The following is a 23919-nucleotide window of genomic DNA, read 5'->3' as shown; positions in this document are numbered from 1 at the left end:
GTTTGTCTTTCCTGTAATGATCTAGGACTAATGCATATGTGTTACAACTGAGCCTATAAAATCCTTAGTTACAAAAGATACTAAGTGGCTAGGGCGCGGGGACACAGAAAATAACAGACTAGAGTTATGAAAGGCATTAATCAGCAATTGTTTAATAGGTTTGTTTCCATTTAACTATGCTGCCTAATGAGCCAAATATTTATATTGACGTCCTAGTAGAGTTCAGTGTCTAGCCGCAGCAACATGAAACCATCCAGTAATTGTGCTACCTCACAAAGAAAGCCCGGAAATGTTCTTGTCCTTTTTCTTTGAGGTTGTGATGTCCTATTCTTAAAGCCAAAATGGTCACAATTTGCTTTTTTAAAATAAAAAAACCAGTCCTTTTGGAAGAGAAGATTTGAGCAGATTATTAAACAGGCTGAAGTCTTGAAAGATCACTCTGCAGACTGGAACCAATTTTAGAAAAAGAAACAAGGTAAGGTATTCAAAATTCCCAAGGCTTTACACTGAAATATCTAGAAAATAAAAACTGAAATCCACTTCTACTTTTTAGAAGCCCTGTTCTTGTTTACAATTGTAATGGCTAGCCCTAAAATTCAGCACCTGTAAGTTTTTACTTAGACAGAATCTGTCTGCTGTATTCTAAGCTGATCATCTATTGCCCATGAAACCTCTGGTTTACCCCTGTCTGCATAATCTGATACTGTATATTAATTTAAGCATTTTGACATTCAAAGTTCATTGAAATAAAAGCCTTTCTGCAGAACAGCCCCTCTGCTACCATAATAATAGCTGTGGAAAAGGCATGTGAGCATCTTAACTGCTGCCTAGAGCAGTTTGGTCCCTATGCAGATGAATACTGAATGCCCAAGGGTTTTCGTTTTTTACCATTAGAGGAATGCAAGTTTCAAATTTTGAAAGAATTACGGTTAAAAACTGAGTTACAAAAGGCAATCTTCAAAGCCACGGACGAGAATGCTTGACTGTAGAAGAAAGCGAGGGCTCTTTTGTCTTGATCAGCTTTTTGGATGTAGAAGGGCTAAGCGTGCCATGAGTTCCACCCCAATTATAATAATAATGGTTAGTCGAAATATGGGATCGGTTTCCTTGTGGGTTGAAGTATGGCACCATTACCGGAGGCAGGACGATTTCGACAGGTTTCAAGACCATCACACTATCGTCAAGCTTTGGTTTTCTGATGTTTCGATGCTTTTCAAACATCTTTTGCATGGAAGCTGCAGTAAGAGAATTCTTGGACATCATCGGCAGAGACGAGTTCGAGGGGGGTTGGACTGTTTTCTTCAGGGGAATAGAACTATTTGTCTGGTTCACAGATTTTTGAGAGGCACTGGAAGCTAAATTAGAGACGGAAGTATCCGACTCAATCATGCCCGGTTTCATTTCTCGATCCAGGAACTCCTGAATTTTGGACTTTATCACTGCCTCTTTAGTAGGTGTCTTTGGCTGGGTTACTTTCTGTTTCTTTTTCTTTTTCTCTTCTCTCTTAGCTGGCTTTGCTAAGTCAATCCCTTCCAATAACCCTTTTGCCGCAGCACGAGCTAACACATCTTTCACAGACACCGTCTCTGATGGATCCCTCTGTAAAGTTAAAAGGGACACATTATCAGCAAAACCAAATCACAGCTCTGAAGAAGGGCAGCCGGTGTCATCCACGGTACATAGAAATATAGGAAAATGACACCCTTAGTTCTGAGAAAGTAATTCAAGTTAGCATTTGTTGTGCATTTCAGAGGAAGTAGCTGCTGTTCTAAGTATCTATTGTTACCACCATTCTGCAGACTTCATTGTCCTTATTATCTTATAGAGCAGGAGTAGCTAACCTTTGACTCTCTTCAGTTATTGCTGGAACTACAGGTCTCAACATCCCCAACTACTGGCTATGCTGGTTGGAGTTAACGGGAGATGGAGGTCAACATCCCCTGGAGAACCAGAGCAGGGGCTCCCTACCTGGGCAATTCTACCCTCCCTGCTTTCCAGCTTAACTATACAGTGATACCTTGAGTTACAAATGCCTCAGGTTTCAAACGCTGCTAACCTGGAAGAGTTACCTCGAGTTGAAAACTTTGCCCCAGGATGAGAATGGAAATCGTGTGCCGGCAGCGCAGCAGCAGCAGCAAGAGGCCCCATTAGCGAAAGCACACCTCTAGTTCAGAACAGTTTCAGGTTAAGATCAGACCTCCGGAACGAATTAAGTTCGTAACTAGAGGTACCACTGTACTGTAGTAACAGTAAGGAATAATAACCTCCCTAGCATCATATTAGGTAAAAGGTGAAGGACCCCTGGACGGTTAAGTCCAGTCAAAGGGGACTGGGGTTGTGGCGCTCATTTCACTTTCAGCCCAAGGGAGACGATGTTTGTCCACAGACAGCTCTCTGGGTCATGTGGCTAGCATGACTAAACCGTTTCTGGCGCAACGGGACACCATGACGGAAGCCAGAGTGCACGGAAACACCATTTACCTTCCCGCCACAGCGGTAACTATTTATCTACTCGCACTGGTGTGATTTTGAACTGCTAGGTTGGCAGGAGCTGGGACAGAGCAACAGGAGATCACCCCATTGCACGGATTCGAACCACCAACCTTCTGATCAGCAAGCCCAAGAGGCTCTGTGGTTTACACCACAACGCCACCCGCTCCCCTTAAGCATCATATTACCAGATGGCAAACATACGATTAAAGTAAAATAGCTTTGAAACAGACGGAGATCTTTCAATCTCACCTCCACCATGGAATTGTTTGGTGATCTTGGACGACTCACCATTACCTGCGTTCAGTTTAAGAATACTTTTAGTTCTCAGGACACAACAAGATAGTTTTTAGACTAAATAACGTGAATAAGCAGGCACTCCCAATGGTCCTGGAGACTGCAGAAGAAGTTCTGCTGGCACAGCGTGAGGCCTGCTTCTGGAAGGCGGCCTCGGGGCAGCCATTGACATTCTGCGGCTGCCCCTATGCTCTGTGGGGTGGTAGGAAGGGTGAAAAGAAGGCTGCACTACAGGAAAAAAGGTTAATCTTTATCTGGGACCCTGACATTTTCAGCAGATCAGTGGGGTGGTATGTTGGGGCAGGTGGGGGGTGGACACAGATTGCATACTACTGAACCGGGCAAAGGAAACGAGAGCACATTTCTTGGAGAGATGATATAACGGCCAAGAAATTTACAAAATGCAGTTGAGGGAGATTATGTATATCGACTGGGAAATCTGCACAATGCCTTCTTCGTGAACAGATTACTTGCACAATGGTTGGCTGTTACGCATGTTAACTGTTAAATCTACACTACCTTTCATCTATATCCAAGAAGTCACTAGCAAAAAAAAAATCAAAATATCAAAACACTTCATTTTATTGGTTATATTACTTTTTTTTTTTTACTAGTACTTACCTCTCGGGATAGAACAGCTATAAAACAGCTATTAGAAATATCTGATGGCTCCAGTCGGAAAAAGTTTGCTGCAGACAAGCTTATTTCTGATTTGCAACACAATGGAAGAACAGGCGGACAAAGCCTACAATGGATATTAACACAAAGTATTGAATCACCACCATGTGCCCTTAAGTAAAATGCAATTTTAGTCAATTGTGGCCTCCCTGTAGTTTTCTTAAAAAAACAAGAGCTAAGAGCTGTCATGAAAGGGTTTTTCCTAAGTATATTAAACACACTGTTTTCATTTAAATGGCCAGCAACTGTTCCCAGTTGTGGTGGGGGTTTTTAAAAAAAATATATTAAAGATTTCTTAGTTTACAAAAATACATGCATTGTCTCTTTTTTTCAAGTTGCGTTTTCTACAGATCAGTTTCATTTGTTGTGAGACATTAGTGTTGCATACAGTGTTAGGTTAGCAAGAAAAGGGGGGGAAGAGGTGCGAGGGAGGTGGGTGACAATGCTTCTGTTCTTCTACATGGTACCTCGGTTTTCAAACGTAATCCATTCCAGAAGACCATTTGAGTTCTGAAATGTTCAAAAACCGAAAACTCAAAAGCTGACAGTTAGGCCTCATGATTTTGCACTCAGCAGAAGCCGCGTGGCATATTCAACTTCCAAGTCATATTCAAAAACCGAAGCATTTACTTCCAGGTTTAAGGCGTTCAAAAACCGAAATGTTTGTCAACGGAGATGTTCGAAAACCGAGGTACCGTTGTATTTAGTGTATGTGTGGGGTTTTGTGTCAGCGTCACTTGTGTGGGTTCTCTTCCTATTCGCTTGCTGTATTTCCTTGGTGGTGAGAGAGGTTGGGGGTGGCCTAGGGTGTGGTTGGTTGACTTTGGTTGGCTGCAGTGAGATTTGTTTTTATGTCTGAGCAGGGTAGGTGTGTGTTTGGATCAGGTTAGCCAGATTGATTTGTATGCTGTCAGTGGGTTCTTGTTGTTGTCTTGTCGGGCTGTGTATTGGGGTGAAGGTGTCTTCTTCTATTTGTCCCCATGTCATTTTCAGTTTGTTGGTTAGTTTTTTCTAATAAGGCTGTTTCCTATACTATTGGTTCATGCTTACTCCTGACAGGTCTCTCCAGTGTCTGGCTATGATGCTTCTGGCTGCTGAGAGTAGGTGGGTTGTGAGCTCTTTATGTTGTGAGTGGGCATTATTATCTTGGAAGATGTATAGTAGGGCCAGTTCTGGGGTGACTTCTAATACTTGCTTAGTTATTTTGCATATTTCTATTATGATTGATGTCCAGAAGAGTTTTTCACTTGACGTACTTAGGTTTAGGGCAGAGCTTTCCAAACTTTTCAGATCAGTGACACACTTCTTTCAGATCAGTGACACACAAACTTTTCAGATCAGTGACACACTTCTTAGACTCCATGTCACAGTAATTCAGTTTTACTAGCAAACCAGAGGTTAAACTTAACCCCTTTGCAGCTCCGGGAGGGTCACCAAATCACATTATGTAAATCAGCAGCCTAGGCAGAAATCCATTCTGGGCATCAGTCATTTTGCCCATTTTTTTAAAGTTGTCACAATGTGTAAACTGCCCTCAAAAAAAGTACTTGGGATTTTCCTGAAGAACAGCAAATCTGTTGTTTCTGGTGCAAGAGAAGCGTTAATGACCAGATGGTGCAATAGCAATTTTGGGGACCAACCCAATATAAAAGTGATAAAATCCTTTTCTCTGTATGCCACAACCGTACAATCAAGGGCTTGGTTCACACATCACAATAAGCTATAGCTTGAAATAAACTCAAACTTCTGAGCATCTCAAACTACACAAAAGTTTCCGCCATACTCCTCCCCTTCTCGAACCCAAGTAACAATGCATGGACTGGGCTACACAATAGTATCAACGGGGGCCATGCACTCTGTTTTTTCTAGTAACATCTACATACTAAAGCAGACATGCAAAAACTGACATATGCAGATGGTCATCCTGACAGAAAGACACATCAATTTCATGAGTAGAAGGTTTGGGGTTTTTTAAAAAATTCACCAGCTACTAATTTCATTGAATTAGCTACAACAGGTATTGTAGCTTGACAGGATTTTATGCTCAAGCTCTGAGTACTCTACAGTTCTGAAACAGAATGATTGGGATAGGGACTATATGGCACTGTAAGCTCTGCATCAGCCGACAAATGTAATTCACAACCAATAAAAGCCTGCTCTTTACTTGTAAGGCTGAGCCTTGGGTCCTTCTGCTCCAGATGCCAGGGCTTTGTTCACCACAACTTCATTTTCTTCTGGGTAAACTGAACAGGTGCAGTAGACAATAGCTTGCACTCTGCTAACTGTAAGAATTCAAGTAACGAGAAAATCCAACTGTTAATAATTTCTAGTTTAAACACACTTTAAATATTAAACACATGTCACTAATTGATGTTAAAAACATTTAAAGTTGATCCAATTTGCATAGATGTATTGAACATTACCATCTTATAACTAAAGCAACCAGGAATTCATATTTTGTCACGAGTAAATCATATGTTCCATTAAAAGCCCACCCCAACTAGGGACCCACATGCTGATCCCCTTTCTTCTATATAATCTAAAACCTTTTCACATTCCCTACAACCATATTGTGCCTCTAACATGCCCTACCATCCATTTCTGGCTAGGATTATAAGTTTATGGCTGTGCCTTTAATAGCAACTTGATTTACAGACATCAGCAAGTACTATTTATCTCACTTCCTAGTGATGTCTGACTAGCACCCTCTGATGGATTTCCACTGACATGCAAGTACCTTTCCATTCAGACAGACTTATGGGTCACACTTTGATCAAAAGCTTTTGCCACTCCATTTTTAATAAGTTTTAATTTGCAATTGTTTTATTGATGAGTTCCATCTTTTTATCTGCTCTGATCCTGTTTCCCATAAAGACCATTTAGTCCAAATAATTTGCAAGTTAGCTGCCTTGGGAACCAAATCTTAAAACCTGACTTTAAAATAAAAATAAACACTGACTTTCTCACAATTTTAGAAATATTATTCAGCAGAGAAAGGAATTTTCTTCTATTAAATGATTTTCAAGGGAGGGCATTTATTATCCCTTCCAGAAGGCAGGGGCAAGTGATGATTAGCTCATAAGGCTTTCCTAAAGTGGACTGGAAAAATCAGGGATTATAGTTCCAAAAGGAACATAAAGAACAACAGCTAAAAGAACCAATAAAGACTGCTAGGCTAGGCCTGTTTAGCACACTGCAAACTCCTCCTTTCCTGGAACAGTCCATCATCAGCTGTCCTTCCATTGCAACTGCATGGGAAAAGATATCCCAAAGGATAACAAATGCCCCTAAAGAAGGCCATTGAGATTCCCTAAAACATCAAGGTGACTGTTCCCGTTGCAAGACTATGTTTTCAGATGCCCATCAGTATTTGTGACATTTTTTGCTCCAGGAACAATTTTCTCTTCCAATAGTTGTCCTCTCAGTACTCTTATTTCTCTGAATACTCGGGGGTTCTCTATAAACAATATTTTACTCTAATTCTTACCAGTTAATGACAAACTTACACTGCATTGCATGTGACAATTCTTTCAGCTGCTGTTGAGCAAGGGAATTGAGTTTATCTTCTGCTACAGAGCCCTGAGAGAGATCTCTAAGTAATTCTGCATCTGAAGAGAATACAATGAGCAAGTTCAAACAAAAACCAGTAACTGGCCATGTCCTCATGAAACACTAAACCACGGCAATGTGCACTGCCCTCAAACAAGAACTCTCCCCTCTCCTCCTTTCCACATGACCAAAACAAAGACTTTGGAAGTGTTACCTCAATTCTATTAAACCAGTTTGCTGCATCATCTGGACTCAGAATGATGGTTAACACAACTATGATTGGTTTCAACAAGCCAGTTTCAAGCCACTTTGAAACTGATCACATTTTTATGCACCATTTATTACATCTCAGCGACTTCCACCCAGATGTATTACAAAGTTTTTCTTCTGGTCTAGGATTATGCAGGCAAAAAGGGGAGAAATTGGCAACTTTTCTGAGGGCAGATGGGAAGTAAGAGAAAGACTGAGACCAGCTGACCAGACTGCCAACCCCTAATTCTATATCACTTTCGTTGGCTGATTTAAAACCAGATGAACCAACAAAAAACAGAGTGTGTCAAGTGGTGCAGCAATGCATCACAAAACATTGTGCTTGAGTTGCAGGTAGAGATAATGGAAATTGTTTAGGATTCCACTAATTGTTTAGGATTCCACTAATGATGGTTCTCTATAATGAGCATAAAACCATCAACACCAATAATGCCAAGACAGGCAGGAATGCAGATCAAACATTTCATTTTACGGCAATCTAAGAGAAATATTTCAAAAAGTTACCTTCATGTTCTTTTAGAATGAATTCTATTGGGTTGCTAACCCCCAGGCCTGAACACCGAGGCAGTAGTAAAATAACTTTAACTTTCTGCAGCTTATCAGTTGGTTCAATATTTGCAAAATCTTCACGTAGTAGCACAATATCTGAAGGGGAGGGGAGAAGAACCAAATAAGTCTGCAAGTTAGGTAAAGGTAAAGGGACCCCTGACCATTAGGTCCAGTTGTGACCGACTCTGAAGTTGCGGCGCTCATCTCGCTTTATTGGCTGAGGGAGCCAGCGTATAGCTTCCGGGTCATGTGGCCAGCATGACTAAGCTGCTTCTGGCAAACCAGAGCGTTCTAAAACAAATGGGTCAATTTTGAATTTATTACTTAATGATTAATTAGTGTATATACCCTTCCATGTCAAATGGCTTCTAAGTGGTATGAATAATGCTAACACATGCTTACTTTTACACTCCATCTGTGCAAACAAGTCCTTCAGTTCAGCTTCCTTTGCCAAAGACTTTACTCCACATACATACACTTTGGAAGTCATCTGATTTGTCAGCACCGACATATGAGCCACAGTGAGCCATGAACCCATGTGTGCTATTAAGATGTCATCATCCATATTCAGCAAGGCCTTCGCCGAATGGACGGCAAGACTCCTGGATTTATCCTAATAATTAAGCAGAGATGCCCAATTAAGAAAAGGGTGATTGACAAATTATTTAAGCAGCAAAGCTTGTTTATTTCTGCAGGGCCAGCACCCAAGTAAAAAGGCATTTCAAGAAAACTGAATTTGCCATTTCGAATGTGCAGCCGTTACTCAGTTTCTGCTTGTAATCTAAACCAACTGCTTAACGTATGGGCCCAGCCATGTGATTACATACAGCCCCGTAGTATGGAAAGTGTGGCATGCAGTTTGGGAAAATTTCCCAACAGAAGGGGCTTCAAACATAACGTGCTAAATTCCACACATGTTCCAAGTGATCATCCATGTAGTTGCTTCCATATGATAATCACACTTCCATATGACAATCACACCGATAATCACACTGCTAGGGGTGCAGTGGAAGATGGCCGACAATACCATCTCTCCGGCTCACATGAGGTAATTAAGAGGCTAATATGGGAGTAATTAGCCTCTCGAGTTTTCCCGGGAGGAATGGGAAAACACTGCCTCGTCTGCGGATGCCTATAAATCACCCCCGAGTTTGAAAGAAGGAGGGGGTGAGGGCACTAGACGGAAAGCCCTTGTGTGAGTTTTTCGCTCTCCCAGACGCTACTTCTGATCGCGACCTGGTTGCAGGAGCTCAAGATAAATAATTAGAGAAGAGCAAATGCACATGTTTCGAGCGAAGAAAGGGAGTATTGACTGCTAACTGAATTGACCTCTGTGAAGCTGAGCGACGGGTCGGACTGAACAGGAAATTATATCAAAGAAGACTACATCAAAGATGTCGGTATGTCGGAACAGAGCGGAAAGGCGGGGAAAACTTTTCTTTTTTTCGCTATGTGATTACCTAACAACCCCCCCCCCCAAGAAGAACCGTTGCAATGACCGATAACAAGTGAGATGGAATAATGAACTGTGTGGAAATAAATCATTAACTAAAGGCTTTGCTTTGTGGAAGATCTGGAAAGGAAATGGAAGGCTTTTGGGATGACACAGTTCTAAAAGAGAATCGCCATGACAGGCTCTGTTGCAGGATTGACAGTCAAGAGGGGGAGGAAGCCACGGCTTTGTTACCATATTTGACTCTGCGTTTGATCAGGCAGAACCCCCCTGAAAAGACTGATGTTGGAGCAACAGGTCTGGGAAAGCTAATGAGCGGACGCTGAGATTGTATTTTATGGAAATGCTGAAATGGTGTTAGCCGTTTGAATACGACTTTTGGATTAATGTGAAAATCCACACAGGACTACAACAACGTTGGTTTCAACTCACTTGTGGAGACTTTCAGAGGTTATAAAGAAAGGAAAAAAATACGGTAACAAGAAAATTGAAAGATGATTTGTAAAGGAAAACAACAAAGAGATGAATGGACAGAACTGTGAACATCAATGCAGCAGAAATATGAGAGGATTGGACCCTTTCTGAGCTCGAAGCATTGGTACCCCCAACAAAAATTTAAAATTCAGTTTTGTCATTTGGAACTAATGTGATTTGGAACACACCGATTTTTGCAAGGCATATGGTGCCAATACAGAGGCAGGCTGGTGACTTCCGGTGCTCCCTGCCTTAATGGGTACAGCTCCCACATTAGCGAAGGTCATTTGAAGAGGAAAACAAGGATGATTTTGAGGGTAATTGTCCTTGCAAGCTCCCCCCAGGGCCCAGGGGGAGTGAACTTCACCCACAGATTGTATTGATACCTGGGCTCTCGCTCCGGCATGGAATCCGGGAGGCAGGAGGACACTGGGTGCCAAAGCACTTCGCCTATCGGTAACCCCCCGACACAGCCATTAAGATGTAGAGGCTCTTCTGTTTATTAGGATGAAATTGGCTCTAATTTACAGACATGTGCAGAATGGATGGGACAAGATTATAAATTGCCAAGTGAATCAGCTACTGAGTCTCAACGTTTCGAATTAGAAAGATTTCCTTCGTAGAAAGATACAGTATGTGAGGAGGGAGGGAAGCCTTTACCCTTTCTTTATATACACACCATGTTTGCTACATAAATGATTCGGCAAACCTCCCCCTGAATGCCAACAAACTGATAAAAAGCAAGAGGAGAAAAAAAGAGTAGGATTATATTTATGGATTAATATGAAAATAGAACTGTGTGAGAACATCGAAAGACTTGAACCACAGCTTCCCAGATTGTAACTCATGTCTCTTAGTCACCTCAGACCCTACACTTGACACTGAACAAAGAAAACTATAGCGAGTCCAGAGTAAAGCTGCTCCCAATGAAGCTCAAGTTTCAAAGACGTCATAGCTAGTCCTTCTACTCCAGCATTCAAGGTTATCACATTTAGTTCATAACATGAGGGCCTTTCAAAATCAAAGCACTTACTTACTATTAAGTAAATGTGCTTAACTTGCCGTAAGGACATCCAGTGTCAGTTGCATGATATCCCTAGAACCCATATCAGGTGAAAGGGGCTTAGTAGGCTTGATGTTCAGAGATGAGGAACAATGGGCCAGAAGAAAATTCAAGGAGTGTGTGCACGAGTGCCTATAAATCACCTTGCAATAAAAGTGGTACTCCAGTGGTTGGCTGTAATGAAAAGCACAATATCCAAAGACTGAAAAGAGATGATGTCATAGGACAAAGGAGAGGCAAGAACAGAAGTTGTGTAATCATAACAGCACGCAAATACAAGACAACAGAAAACAATGGTTGTGAACTGAAATTAAATCAAAAACTAGCAATGAACTACTGAAGACTGTAGAGAGAGATAGTTTCAGACCCAGAATTTAATGTAATTCAAGCTAATGATATTACTGCAAAGTTTCACAAACAGATTTTTTCAGTTTGGAGCTTCTAGCTAAACAGTTTGGTGACTATTGACAAGCAAGTCTTCCGAGTCAACTGTAAAAACTTCACTACAGCTGTGGTCAAATTAGTGATGTTCTTTGTGGAAGAAGATAAGCATTCTAACAAACGCACGCAACACATCAAAACAGATTTTGCAGAAGTTTGTAAGCATAGCCATAGCACCACAGTTTATTTAAATTGCTCTTTTCTTTTAACAAGACATTGAAAAGAAATAGAAACATGCAACACAGAAAGACTATGAAGCATGAAGTTAGGACATTTATTTCAGTTTCATGTTAACATACCTGCAATAAGAGCTTGTAATCAGAAAACAGCTGCAGAGTAAGAAGCTTTTCTTTAAGAGTAGAAGGGAAAATGAGTACGTCTTCACAGTGCTTATCTAGGCAATATGAATAGCCACCAAAACTGGAGACCGATTCCACTCTAGTGAATCCCTCCTTGTGTAAAGTGCTATGAACATCTTCAAGGCTGTTGCAGAAACACAACTGTTTAATATAAGTGCTTAATATAAAAGTAAGAAATCACTTGTACTTGCATCTGAAACACTACAGATATGTCTGCATTAATTTAATTTGTTGTTGCTCACTACCCTGCTACACATAGTTACACATTTCCTGTACATACAAGCTTCCTTCCCTGGGACTTGCAAATACAGTGGTACCTCGGGTTAAGAACTTAATTCGTTCTGGAGGTCTGTTCTTAACCTGAAACTGTTCTTAACCTGAAGAACCACTTTAGCTAATGGGGCCTCCTGCTGCCACTGCGCCGCTGCTGCACGATTTCTGTTCTCATCCTGAAGCAAAGTTCTTAACCCGAGGTAATATTTCTGGGTTAGCGGAGTCTGTAACCTGAAGCGTTTGTAACCTGAAGCATATGTAACCAGAGGTACCACTGTACAAAGTTCTTAAAATGCTGAATATGCACCCCACAGAAATAATTCTCCGTGGTTCTACCTGTACCAGGTTCAACAAAGTCTGAAGCTACACTTCTGTTCCCTTTCCCGAACAACTTTCTCAGATCCCTTACTGGAAAGATCTGCTCTTCCCTAGAGCAACATGCCACTGCTAAGCTGAGTATAAAGATCCACATGGCCTAGTTCAGCTCTAATCCCTCCAAGCTTACATACTCAACTTGGGGTTGCTCCCAAAATAGTGATGCTGAATGTATAGTAGCAGGTAAATATCGAGACGCTGAATCAGACAGCTAGACTTTGGGGTCACTTCCAAATGACCTTTTTATCAAGTAGGCATCCTCATCTCTTTACACAAAGTTTGTAAAGAAGTAGACGAGTTCCCATTGTTCGGTCCCTGCTCCTGCCAACCTAGCAGTTCGAAAGCACGTCAAAGTGCAAGTAGATAAATAAGTACCGCTCCGGCGGGAAGGTAAATGGTGTTTCTGTGTGCTGCTCTGGTTCTCCAGAAGCAGCTTAGTCATGCTGGCCACATGACCCGGAAGCTGTACGCCGGCTCCCTCAGCCAATAAAGCAAGATGAGTGCCGCAACCCCAGAGTCGGCCACAACTGGACCTAATGGTCAGGGGTCCCTTTACCTTTACCTTTAGAACAACACTGGCTTTCTATTAAGTATTCTGTGTTCCTTATAGTAAAAACTCAAATTCTGGGGGGAAGTGGGTTTGTTGTGCAAGGGTGCCAAATCAACTTTAGTTGTGCAGCCTGAAATTGCCAGTATGTGATTTAATGCCACCTAAGAAGACACAGTCTGAAAGGCCCTTGGGAGAGCATTCATTGTTTTTGGTATCTAACAAAAATGTGTACTCTCGTTTGGCAAAGCTTGTATTCTCCTGTTTCTGTTTGCTGCTCGTGTCTAAATAAGACTGATTTTAATGCGTCGCACAGGAATACAAGGAAGCAGGTTGCACTGTTGGGCATCCAGATGTAGAAATATGGTTCTAAAGTCTCTAGGTGAAAGCCGGAGCTGGCAAGAATTGGCAGGAACAACATTTGTAAGTTGCAGTTGCTGCTGCTGTAAGCAAGGGAATCAGTAGATTCAACATAAAGGGTGCAATGGCATACACAACAGTGTGTTTTGGTAGTTAAAATAGGCAGGTACAGACTACCAACAAAAGAACATTCCACTCACATTCACCCCTAAGTTTAGAGTACTAGGACAATGTTATGGAGCTTTCAAGAAAACCATTTAATTTACTTGCCACCAACACATTTCACATGGAGAATATGCTTATATTATCTATGAGCATGTGATATAATTATGGAAGAAGCAAATATTTAAAACATACATGCTACACTAGCAAGCTTTCAACCTCACCTTATTTTAAGTGAATTGACCCACACATACAAGGGTAGTGTGGAAGCCCTTTGTTCTTGTTTCCTTATTGTTTCTGGCAGAATGTGTTCTAGAGAAAGAGCATCGTGTTTGATTCGACATCTTGCTAACGCAGCGGCCAGTTTTGTCTTAAAGCTATAGATTAAAAGAAGGATATGGATAAATCTTGTTATAAGCTTAATTCATGGTTATTTAATCTTGCAAAATCCTGTTTCCTTGCAACAATCAATACTGGTATTTAAATACATAAGAGAAAATTATGGCCAACTCCCCTGTCCCCAGGGCATTTACAGCTAGAGAAATCATCAGAACAGATTCAAGTTGTGCTATAATGGACTGATCTGCTCCACGTTTACTAAGCCAGAGGTGGGGAATATAACCCTCCAGATCTTGTTTTTCTATTATTCCCAACAACACTGACTATGCCACAGGGGCTCAAAGACCAACATCTGGAGAGCCAGTTTTCTCACCACTCTTCCCTCTATTCCCTAGTTTAGCAAGCCAGGACCTGGATCAGAGCATGATTAGTTTCATCTTTTATCAGTTGTCCACACCCACACCCCATGACATCTCCCCTGCAAATACTCCAAAGCCTTTTGCTTTGCTCAACAAAGGGTAAGTTGTCACTCAAGTCCCCAGCTCTCTTACAACTGGCCAGCAGCAAATGCTCTTCCCTCTAGAGATCATTAGACACATCTCTGTGCAAAGCTGCAAAGCCTTCCCCCATTCCTAGACACTCGCCAGGAAGATTTGATAGCCCTCTTTGTTGACCCTTTGCTCCCAATCCTCTTGAACAAAAGTTCATATGGTAAGCAAGCAGAAGAAATGTCAGTAATTACTTTGGTCCACTGAACAAGAAAGGGGCTGGATGGGCTGCTGAAGAAATGGGCGTTGGTAGCTTTTAGATCCAGCTGTACGACTGCATCTGTTGATATAGTTTGCCAATCTAAAAATGCTGTTTTTCTTAATGTCCAGTGGGTTGAAGGAGGGTGATACATGCTTCTTGATAATAACACACTCAATAATTTAAACCACTTAGTATGAGTTCTTTTAACCCCTAGTTCAGTATGGTAAAAACTGCCCATGGTCCCTTTAATGGCCCATCCACGTCCCACCCCCAAAGCCTCATCTAGGCTAGTGAAGAACAGCTTGTCAGAAGCAGGTGGGAAGGGAAAGGAGCCTGTTGCCAGGCAGAATGAAAAGGAAGGGAAAGTGCCATTGAGAATCTCGGCATATGAGCCGTGTTGAGTCATTCTTCCCCTGCACCTCTGTTTCTAGGCTAGCAGCAACAAAAGAAACCAGGATACGAAACCTGCATGCTGCAACAAGCCAGAGTTAATTCAGGCCAAGATTCACAACCCAATGTTAAGCTGTGATTTTCGATCCCAGATTGTTGGTTCCAAATGAAACTAGGTTTTAGTAAGCCTGGTAAGGATCATAGATGCAAACAAACCAGAGACAAGTTAAACATTAGAGCAGCCCTGCTGGATCACATCAAAAGACCTATATTGTCCAGCATATTGTCTCAAAAGTACCCAGTTAGCTACCTCCTAGAAGACCACAAGGACATAAGCGCAATGTCACTTGCCCGCTTGTAATGTCCCCAAACTAGTTTTCAGCCATCATGACTAGAAGCCATTATCCTCCATGAATTTGTCCAATCCCCTTTTAAAGCTGTCCACATAGTTGGATTCCATGGTTTAGATATGTCCTGAATGAAGTTCATTTTTTCTGTCCCAAACTTCCCCCCATTCAGCTTTTATGGATGACCCCCTAGCTCTAGCATTATGAGAGATAAACTTCTATCCACTTTGTTCACACAAGACATAATTTTATGCAGCTCTATCATATCCTCATTACTCATTTTTTTTCTGAATTAAAAAGGCCCAGAGCTATAACTGAGCCTCTCTCTCTTTGCAGTTTTTCCTGCTCCCAGCAGTCTTCCTAATCTCCTGAAAAGGCCGTCGGGGGAAGGCTGGAAACAATTGGTAGCAACACCAAGGAAGTCTATCCTCTGTATTCTTGTGGAAGCATTTTTCTCTTCTATATAGAAGTGAGCAGGGTGTTGACTTACTTTCCCAAGATAATATGAGATTGAAAGAAACAGAGTTCAGAACAGAGTTAATATCCCATGGAGGGAGCAGCACCAGTTGAAGGCAGGGCCCCTCTGCTCTCCCCTCTTCCAAATGCTGAAGGGAGAAGTGGGGGCACAGGGAATTTGGTGTTGCACAGGAACATAAGGTCCAGATTGGTGGATTGGCTCCACCACACAGCACTGATCTTCCCACGCCTTGTCCCCTTGCCCCACACCCCTCTGGTAAGTGCCAGAGACACAATGCGTTTGGAAGTCAGGGAATCAGCAGCACCCCATCTCTGCACCAGCCACTACTGGGGGGCAGCATTATATTATTCTAATCAACCTGAAATCAATCAGTCTACCTGATTGTGAAGCCCGACATGAGATTTCATATCCGAAAATTGTTCAGTACTTGCTATCAGATGAGAATCCGTCTACTTTCTTGTACATATACCTGCAAAGATAACGCTCAACTTCCTGGACTTCTGCTATTTGTTCTTCATCATCAATGTTTTCGCGAGCTTCAAATTTCCGATCTTGGAGATCATACAGCATCACAACAACTAGACTGGTCAATTGGTCTGACTGCAAAAAGAGAGAATCGCCATGTGGCAAGATAGGAAAGCAACAAAAAAGAATACCCAAATGCTAAATCTGCAGCACAACCCTCCAAACAGAGAGAAGAGGTTCCTGCATATTATAGTGACATGGGTGGTGTTGTGGTCTAAAACACTGAGCCTCTTGGGCGTGCCAATCGGAAGGTCGGCAGTTTGAATTCGCACAATGGGGTGAGCTCCCGTTGCTCTGTCCCAGCTCCTGCCAACCTAGCAGTTCGAAAGCACACCAATGCAAGTAGATATAGGTACTACTGCAGCAGGAAGGTAAACGGCATTTCTGTGCGCTCTGGCTTCCATCATGGTGTCCTGTTGCACCAGAAGCAGTTCTGTCATGCTGATCACATGACCCAGAAAAGCTGTCTGTGGACAAACACCAGCTCCCTCAGCCTGAAGCGAAATGAGCACCACACCCTATAGTCGCCTTTGACTGGACTCAACCGTCCAAGGGTTCTTTACCTTTAAACATATTATAGTGCAAAAAACACAACTGTTCAGATGCTGACTTTTAAAAATGGGGACTAATAAAAAATGAAAACTATTTTTTTGAACCTTTTGAAATACTTCTAATTGTTAAAATAAACCAGAAGGCTCTCTTCAGTTTTAGAACCACTAGTTCCCAGTAGGCCATGATTTTTTATTTATAGCACACACACACACAATGAAGCCAGAGGTCCAGTAATCGAAGCATTTAAGAAAGCTTTTTAAAATGCAGTTTACAACCCCAGGGCACATGTGGAGCAGCTATGATCTTCAGATCTCTTGAATACAATCAACTGCAATGCTAGCCTTCCAATAGCAAAACAAACCTGAGTGGGGGGTATCATTTTCTTTATTTACTCAAAATAAATTACTGTGCACTTTCCTCATTTTTATTGGCTATTTTCTGTCCACCACTACCAACACACTTCCAATTTTTCTAGAGTTACATCAAAAGTGTGAACTGATAGCATTTTACTTGCTTAAAATAAACATGTCTTGTTTCTTTTTTCATGTTGTATAGCTCTAGGCTTGCCATATGTCAGGAAAGTTCCTGCCATGTCCTGGTTTTCAGGTATAAAAATGGTGTCAAGGGGAAATTTTGCCGAATTGACAAAATGTCAGAGAAAACCTGGATGTATGGCAACACAAGGGAAAAAGCAGCAGAAATAGCTCCAAAAGCTTGGTTTCCCCCCAAAGCTCAAGAATTTGGGTTTGTTCCCAAAAATAGCCCAACAACTTTGCGGGTGTCAGGAATTTTACTTTCTGAAATATGGCAACCCTATATAGCTCAGGGAAAACCTAATTATCAGAGATCAAATTGGCAGGCTTCTGCCATATATGATTACGAATACATAGGTGTCACAGGTATGTTGCGTGTTTGTGTGTGTACATACAGAGAGGGAGAGAGAGGATTCTGAAACTCAAGAATAAGACATGCAAGTCCATTTTTCTTTGAACACAAGCCAGTCCTTAAAGCTTTATACTCATCTGCACACAAAGAACATGGATTATTTCCTTTTTAAATTAGTTACTCATCTAGTGATGTGTAAAGTGAGTGCATTAGTAAGTTATCTGCACAGGGTAATTTAAGCAAATTAGGTACAACAAACACAAAACAAAATATTTACTCACTATTGACTGCATTGGATAAATGCCACTGTCTAGCAATATAGTTTCAAGAACATCTTGATCTACAGACGAAAAAGATGGTAGAAGCGATCTTCAAATTATTACAGCATTTGCTTTTTAAAAAATTTGTAGCAATCAGTAACATTTAAACATTTCTAAGGTGAATTCTGAAAATATGTGTGAATAAGTGTGAATAAAATTTAGTATTCCATGAGTATAAATCATGCGTTTAATGTCACAAGATGTACAAGACCATAAGTGTCAATATTTGCACATCTCACTAAACAATGTGCCACTCAGAGCTCGTCCCACCGAAACTATGGAAACTGTCTATGGTTCCACAGAAAGAATGGCAAGCCATTTTCCAACTTTACTCATAGGTTGATTTAGTTACACTAGCAGGAGGTGGTCACTTCTCTAGCTGCAGTTTTTCCCCTTGGGCTCAGGGAGCAGCCCCCTCTCAGTTGCTGTCTCTGGTCATGCTGCTGTCCCTGAGTAACACCATGGTTTAGTGCAAAGTGCATAAGCCATAAATCTAGAACTAGATTTCTCCCCTACCCCTTCCTCCTCCTGCAAAGGAAGGCTTTTGGCTTTAGTTAGCCATGTATTCCCATAGGAATCTTCATTTACACCAGCTATGGTCAGTTTCAAAATGAGCCAACTTCAATGTAATTTATAGTACCTGCCTTTAAAAAACACACTCACAAGGTACACACAAACCTTTATCCCCATAATGAAATACAATCTACTGGCTGAAGTGGACATGTAAGAGAGGGGGGGGAAACCTCTCTAATTGTGTACACAGGTTCTTAAAAGTCAAGAACTGCAAAACACAAGAGCAGGAGTGCACACAAATGTTGGAACACATTCCTTATTAATAGCACAGTACATAACATCTTGTTCAAAAGGAAACTTGTGTCCATGGAAAGGTAGAGGGACAAACACAAGGCAGCTCCCCCCCACCCCACCCCCAGTGTTTAACAACTGGATACCTGGCCTTGTTCCCATCCATGGTACTTTTAATGGAATATTGCTATCTTGTTGATCATTATAGTTTCAAGAACACAGAAGCACAGCACTTACTAAGTTTAATTTTTAGATTCATGGAAGTATTTGTGATTACGCTTTGCATAGGATTTTCCTCTGTTTAAACACCACATTATATTCAATTTCAACTAGGAATGTGGATTATTAATGCGGGGCAGAAATAGTTTCTCCTCCCTGCATGAGCGATAAAAGCTGATGTCACCATATTTTAGGTTGTTGCCATGGATGCCAATAGCTTTCCCTCCACTTCTGCATACCAATTCAAACACGCTTATCTCAGTTCAGCAAGTTGGCAAGGTAACCTCCCTCACCCTCCTTAATTTCCTATTGGCATCTCAATGTCTGAATACTGTGCACTTTCCACCACAGCTTGTCCCTCTTAAAGATAAAAAGAACTGACTTTTGAGGGAAAGAAATATATTTTGGTGACTGCCTACATACGCCTGTTTATTAGTTAAATGTCACTTTTGTCAGAGACCTGGTGTGTGTCTGTGTGTGCTCTTGTTTCATAAATGCATGCAGAAAACCAGAAAGTTCTCCAATCAATGGATCTACTAGGGCTGGTTCATAATAAATTAAGTTATGCAAAGCATACACCAGTTTTCTTAAGAAGAATAACCATGGACTTTTTAAAGACTTCTTTAAAAGTCTTTTTAAAACCATGTATACATGGTTCTGATTGTTTCCCCCACATGTTGTATGATGTCCCTGCTACAAAATTAAAATTTGGCAGATGGGCAGAGTCGGGAGCTATTTTTCAAAGATCAAGGAATGTTTCAGAATTGGACTAGGGTTGGGTTTAACAGTAAAACCAACCCTAGACCATAGGGCTAGACTATAATTAATTTGTGGGAAACAGCACTAGAGCAGTCACTCAAACATTCTGTCAAAGGTGAAGGCCAGCCACTTCTCAGCAGACAGACAAAATAAAAAGGGATACACATACGTGCTGAAGGTGATCCAAAGGAATGTGGAACGTAACATATAGATGAGATGGAGGAAAATACATATGTATGGAGGAAAGAGACATGCAGATTATGCCAAGCTTACAAATAACCATCCCCTCCCGCTAGATCACCCAGTGATAACATCCAAGTAAAAACCAAAATAGCGTATCACCTATGCTGTATGTTTTGTCAGCTGAGCATTGCTCAGGCTAAATGTACTGCTCCAGAAAGCCCAAGCTCAACATGAACACACCCTGTCTTTCCCCCCCTCTTTTTCCTACTTAAAGCTATTAGCCCTCTAAGGAAGGAAAGGAATAGAGACACAAGACACATGTAATGTGAAGTAGTTGATTCTCCCCTAGAAAGCAGTGGTCTCTCAGGAGCAGGCTGTCCTTCATACCTTGGAAACATATATAACCTGCTTTTTTTTCTTTTTAAGCCTTGGGCAGAAAGGCAGAGAAAAATCTGCCAAGCATGCAGTCACAGTTGTTGCAAACTGATCATTGGCACATATTCTTGATTAAAATAAACTCATTCAAGCCCTAAAGATTCAAGATTTGCAAAAGAGAAATGAAACACCATTGTGTGGTTGAAAGCGACACAGAAATGAGGCTCTGCTCTCTATGCCAACTAGATGAGCTACAAATTACATAGTTCTAAACACAAAGGTGAATTATGTACACATTTTAGTTTAATGATTGCGGTGGAAAGTAGAAAAATTAGGACAGGCTTTCTACTTACATTTTAGAGCACTAAAAGCCAGTTCATAGGACAAACGCTGGAATTGTTCATCTTTGAAATCAGGAAGAGAAGGTAGTGGCCCATGTCCATATTTTACCAATATTTTATCTTGAGGCTTTTCATTATGAATGCCCTGAAAGATGTTGGCAGCGTTTAGGTAAATGGAGTCCTGGTAGCCATTTTTCTCAAACAGGCTTGTTGAGCTTTTTTCAGAAATTACTTCTCCATTTGAAAAATTCATCTCGTGGAGACTCGAAGTGTCACTTGCAATATTAACATTTGAATGCGCCAAGCTACTTCTGAGAACCGGCATTGTTTTGGTATTGATGCATCAGTATATAGAAGAGTGGCAAGTCAGACTCCGAAGATCCCTGTGGAAATATGAGTTGTATATTAATTGCTACAATTCAGTTGACAAGCATGTTGTTGACTTTTTTTTTGAAAATATAATCATCAAATCATTTTGTCTAGGTGGCTACCACAGTAGACATCAGTAGCAGGAACAAATATTATTATTATTATTATTATTATTATTATTATTTATACCCTGCCCATCTGGCTGGGTTTCCTCAGCCACTATGGGTGGCTCCCAACAAAATAATAATAATAATAATGTGATAAATTTCCCTAAACAGGGCTGCCTTGTCAAGTCAGCAAGTGCAAAATGAAAGCATCTTGCTACCACTCAGCTCTGATCAACTAACTGAGCCTGGTGGAGGAGGAGGAGGAGGAGTTTGGATTTGATATCCCACTTTATCACTACCCGAAGGAGTCTCAAAGCGGCTAACAATCTCCTTTCTCTTCCTCCCCCACAACAAACACTCTGTGAGGTGAGTGGGGCTGAGAGACTTCAGAGAAGTGTGACTGGCCCAAGGTCACCCAGCAGCTGCATGTGGAGGAGCGGAGACGCGAACCCGGTTCCCCAGATTACGAGTCTACCGCTCTTAACCACTACACCACACTGGCTCTGGTGACAGATATATGTATGCACAATCAAAATGTTTTGACTGGAAACCTTTAGTATAATGGAGACCAAGAAGAACCTCTTCAGCAACCTGATCCTAGGAACCACAGGACCAGCAACTACCTATGCTGGCTCCAGAACAATAAATACCAAGCCACTGAAATGCTGCAGCTTGTAATATAACCTAACCCTAGTTACTGCAAAAATATAATCATGTACAATAAAGTCATTTTGCAGGACTTCCAGGGAGGTGCCTCCATTAACGGCGGAATTCCTCTGATTGGGAGGAATTTGCCCCGTGGGAATTGGGTCTGGCCACCACAGCGAAGGCGGAGACCCGCAAAAAATCACAGGCGGGAGAAGCCTGTGAGCACGGGATTCGGCGGGCACCTTTTGCACAACATTACAAGAACCATTTCCTCATCAACAAGCAAAGCATAATGACCGTTTAATATAAACAGCAGCCACAGAATCAAGTAAAGAAGCAGTAAACAAATCTGTTCAAAAATAAGGTAATTGTAGAACATCTTATCAGCTTTCAGCAGAATCAAAAATCTTCCAGGAAGCATCACTAAAAAGAACTACTTCTCACAGATCCTACATGAAGATCACATTTGATCAACAAAATTTCATACATCTTTTGACTGCCACACAGATTCCAATTTCGTGATACAGGAAGCTTCCGATTGGTAACAGGTTGCACAATCTGGACATGAATTTACCTGGTCAAACATAGCAAGCATAAACTGAAGTTATATCCATACAGAGATATAATCATTTGTGAAGTGGCCCTTGAAAGAATTTCTAATATTCCAAAACCTATTTAGTTGCTTAGTGGGAGCATTCTCAGTACAGTACTAAACAATATGTTTCGTATTTTTAAAGAAACCCTCCTTACACTTTGCATGTCCACAGAAATTACATGCAGTCTACCGCAATGAAAAAGGTGGTAATGTCAGGTGAGCTGCCTTTCTGAGACACCCAAGAAACACGCACAAAAACTGGCAATAAGAAACTTAGATCCTGCCCACCACTCTTTCAGATTATTTCACCCCCAAAATCCACATGGATTACACATCCTAGCAGAATAGCTTTCATGTTTCTTCCATGCGAATTTCTTCCCATCGCTCATTTCTCTGCACACAGAAAGCATTACACCTTAATAACTACTTGTCGTTGCTGATCCCAAAACTCTTCCATCGCTTGGAAACCGACGAGACCAAAGGACAACAAGGAAATGCACATACCGGCTGTTAAGAAATGACTGGAGTGCTTTATTTTCGTGGCGGTGCTTTCCCTGGTGAGACCTCTGTACTCTTCTGATCAGCTGAGAGAAAGAGAAAGGCAGGATTAAGGAAGCCTTCCCTGAGCGATGAGGGAGAATACTGCACCTGTCAAATTTCTGCTGTCCTGCAGCTACTGCGTTTTAGGGTTGCCATCTTTCAAAAGAGTAAAAGCAACCCCAAAGCTGTCAAGCTTTTATATATATATATAAGGTGCAGCACCAGGGATGCTGTGTCCAGATTTCCCAGGACTTCAGGATCCCCCTCAATCGAAAGTCCTTTTTTTTGTAAAAAAAAAAAAAAAGATTGACAACTTCGGGGTTCATTAAAAAAAAGGTTGATAGTTTGGGGGTGGTTTTGTCCTGGACCTTTGACAAGTCCATCGAAAAATCCAGTTTTGTTGGACTTGGCGAGGGTCCAGGACAAAACAAACCCCAAAGCTGTCAATCTTCTTATTTTTTCCTTTTCCTTTTTTTTTTTTTTTTTTTTTTTTACAAAAAAGGACTTTCCAGTGAGGGACGCGTCGATACCTCCCTGAAGTCCGGGGAAATCCGGACACGTGGCTGGGGGGGCGCCTGTGCTGCACCTGTTGAATTCCTACCGCCCTACCAACTCCCGCGTTTAAAAGCTGTGAAGGGGGGGTCTGAGGAGAAAAGCGCGACGGTTCGCCTCAGCAGTGAGGCAGTTTTGGCCCCGAGTCCCTCTCGTCCCTCCTCACCCCGCGACGGACCAGCGCAGCCCTCGACGCCCTTCAGGGATGCTCCTGGGCGGGAAAGCCGGCTTTCGCTCGCTCGCTCTCTCCCGCTTCTTCCCTCGGTCCTCCTCACCCGCCCGCCGCCGCGCGACTCTCCCGGGCGGCCTCGCGCATCCCCACCCCTGGCCGACGGGGGGTGGGGGGGGGATTGATCCTGCTTGACCAGCGACGCGCCCGACGCTGCTCCTCTCGCGCCCGACGCCGCCTCCCAATCGCCCCCTCCAGGAGGGGAGGGGCTCGGGCGTCGCCTCGCTCCGCCCACGTGCCGCACCCGCTGCCACCGCGAGCCAAAGCCGTTG

At 42.0% G+C, this 23919-nt stretch overlaps 1 protein-coding gene across 4 annotated transcripts in view; it reads right to left on the bottom strand.

Annotated features, from left to right (window-relative positions):
• The window catches only part of NSUN7 (NOP2/Sun RNA methyltransferase family member 7), a 24864-nt gene extending 945 nt beyond the window's left edge, over positions 1-23919 (bottom strand). Inside the window, exons 1-13 of one of the 4 annotated variants that reach the window (XM_083459920.1) lie at positions 23694-23919; positions 22831-22910; positions 20620-20990; positions 17888-17946; positions 16114-16244; positions 13565-13717; positions 11564-11747; positions 8236-8446; positions 7789-7929; positions 6972-7073; positions 5630-5747; positions 3409-3532; positions 1135-1599 (exon numbers count right to left, since the gene is read on the bottom strand). In XM_083459920.1, coding sequence (XP_083316046.1) covers positions 1135-1599; positions 3409-3532; positions 5630-5747; positions 6972-7073; positions 7789-7929; positions 8236-8446; positions 11564-11747; positions 13565-13717; positions 16114-16244; positions 17888-17946; positions 20620-20932 — 2001 coding nt within the window. In that variant the 5' untranslated portion in view covers positions 20933-20990; positions 22831-22910; positions 23694-23919. Of the gene's footprint in view, positions 1-124; positions 1600-3408; positions 3533-5629; positions 5748-6971; positions 7074-7788; positions 7930-8235; positions 8447-11563; positions 11748-13564; positions 13718-16113; positions 16245-17887; positions 17947-20619; positions 20991-22830; positions 22911-23584 lie in introns of those variants that run through there. The other 3 variants (XM_083459917.1, XM_083459918.1, XM_083459919.1) reach the window with 3 other exon arrangements.

Source organism: Podarcis liolepis (genome assembly GCF_965112155.1).
Source record: "Podarcis liolepis genome assembly, chromosome: 9".
Taxonomy (NCBI): Eukaryota; Metazoa; Chordata; class Lepidosauria; order Squamata; family Lacertidae; genus Podarcis; species Podarcis liolepis.
Note: the sequence above shows the minus strand (reverse complement) of the source record. Positions and strands in the feature narration are given on the sequence as shown.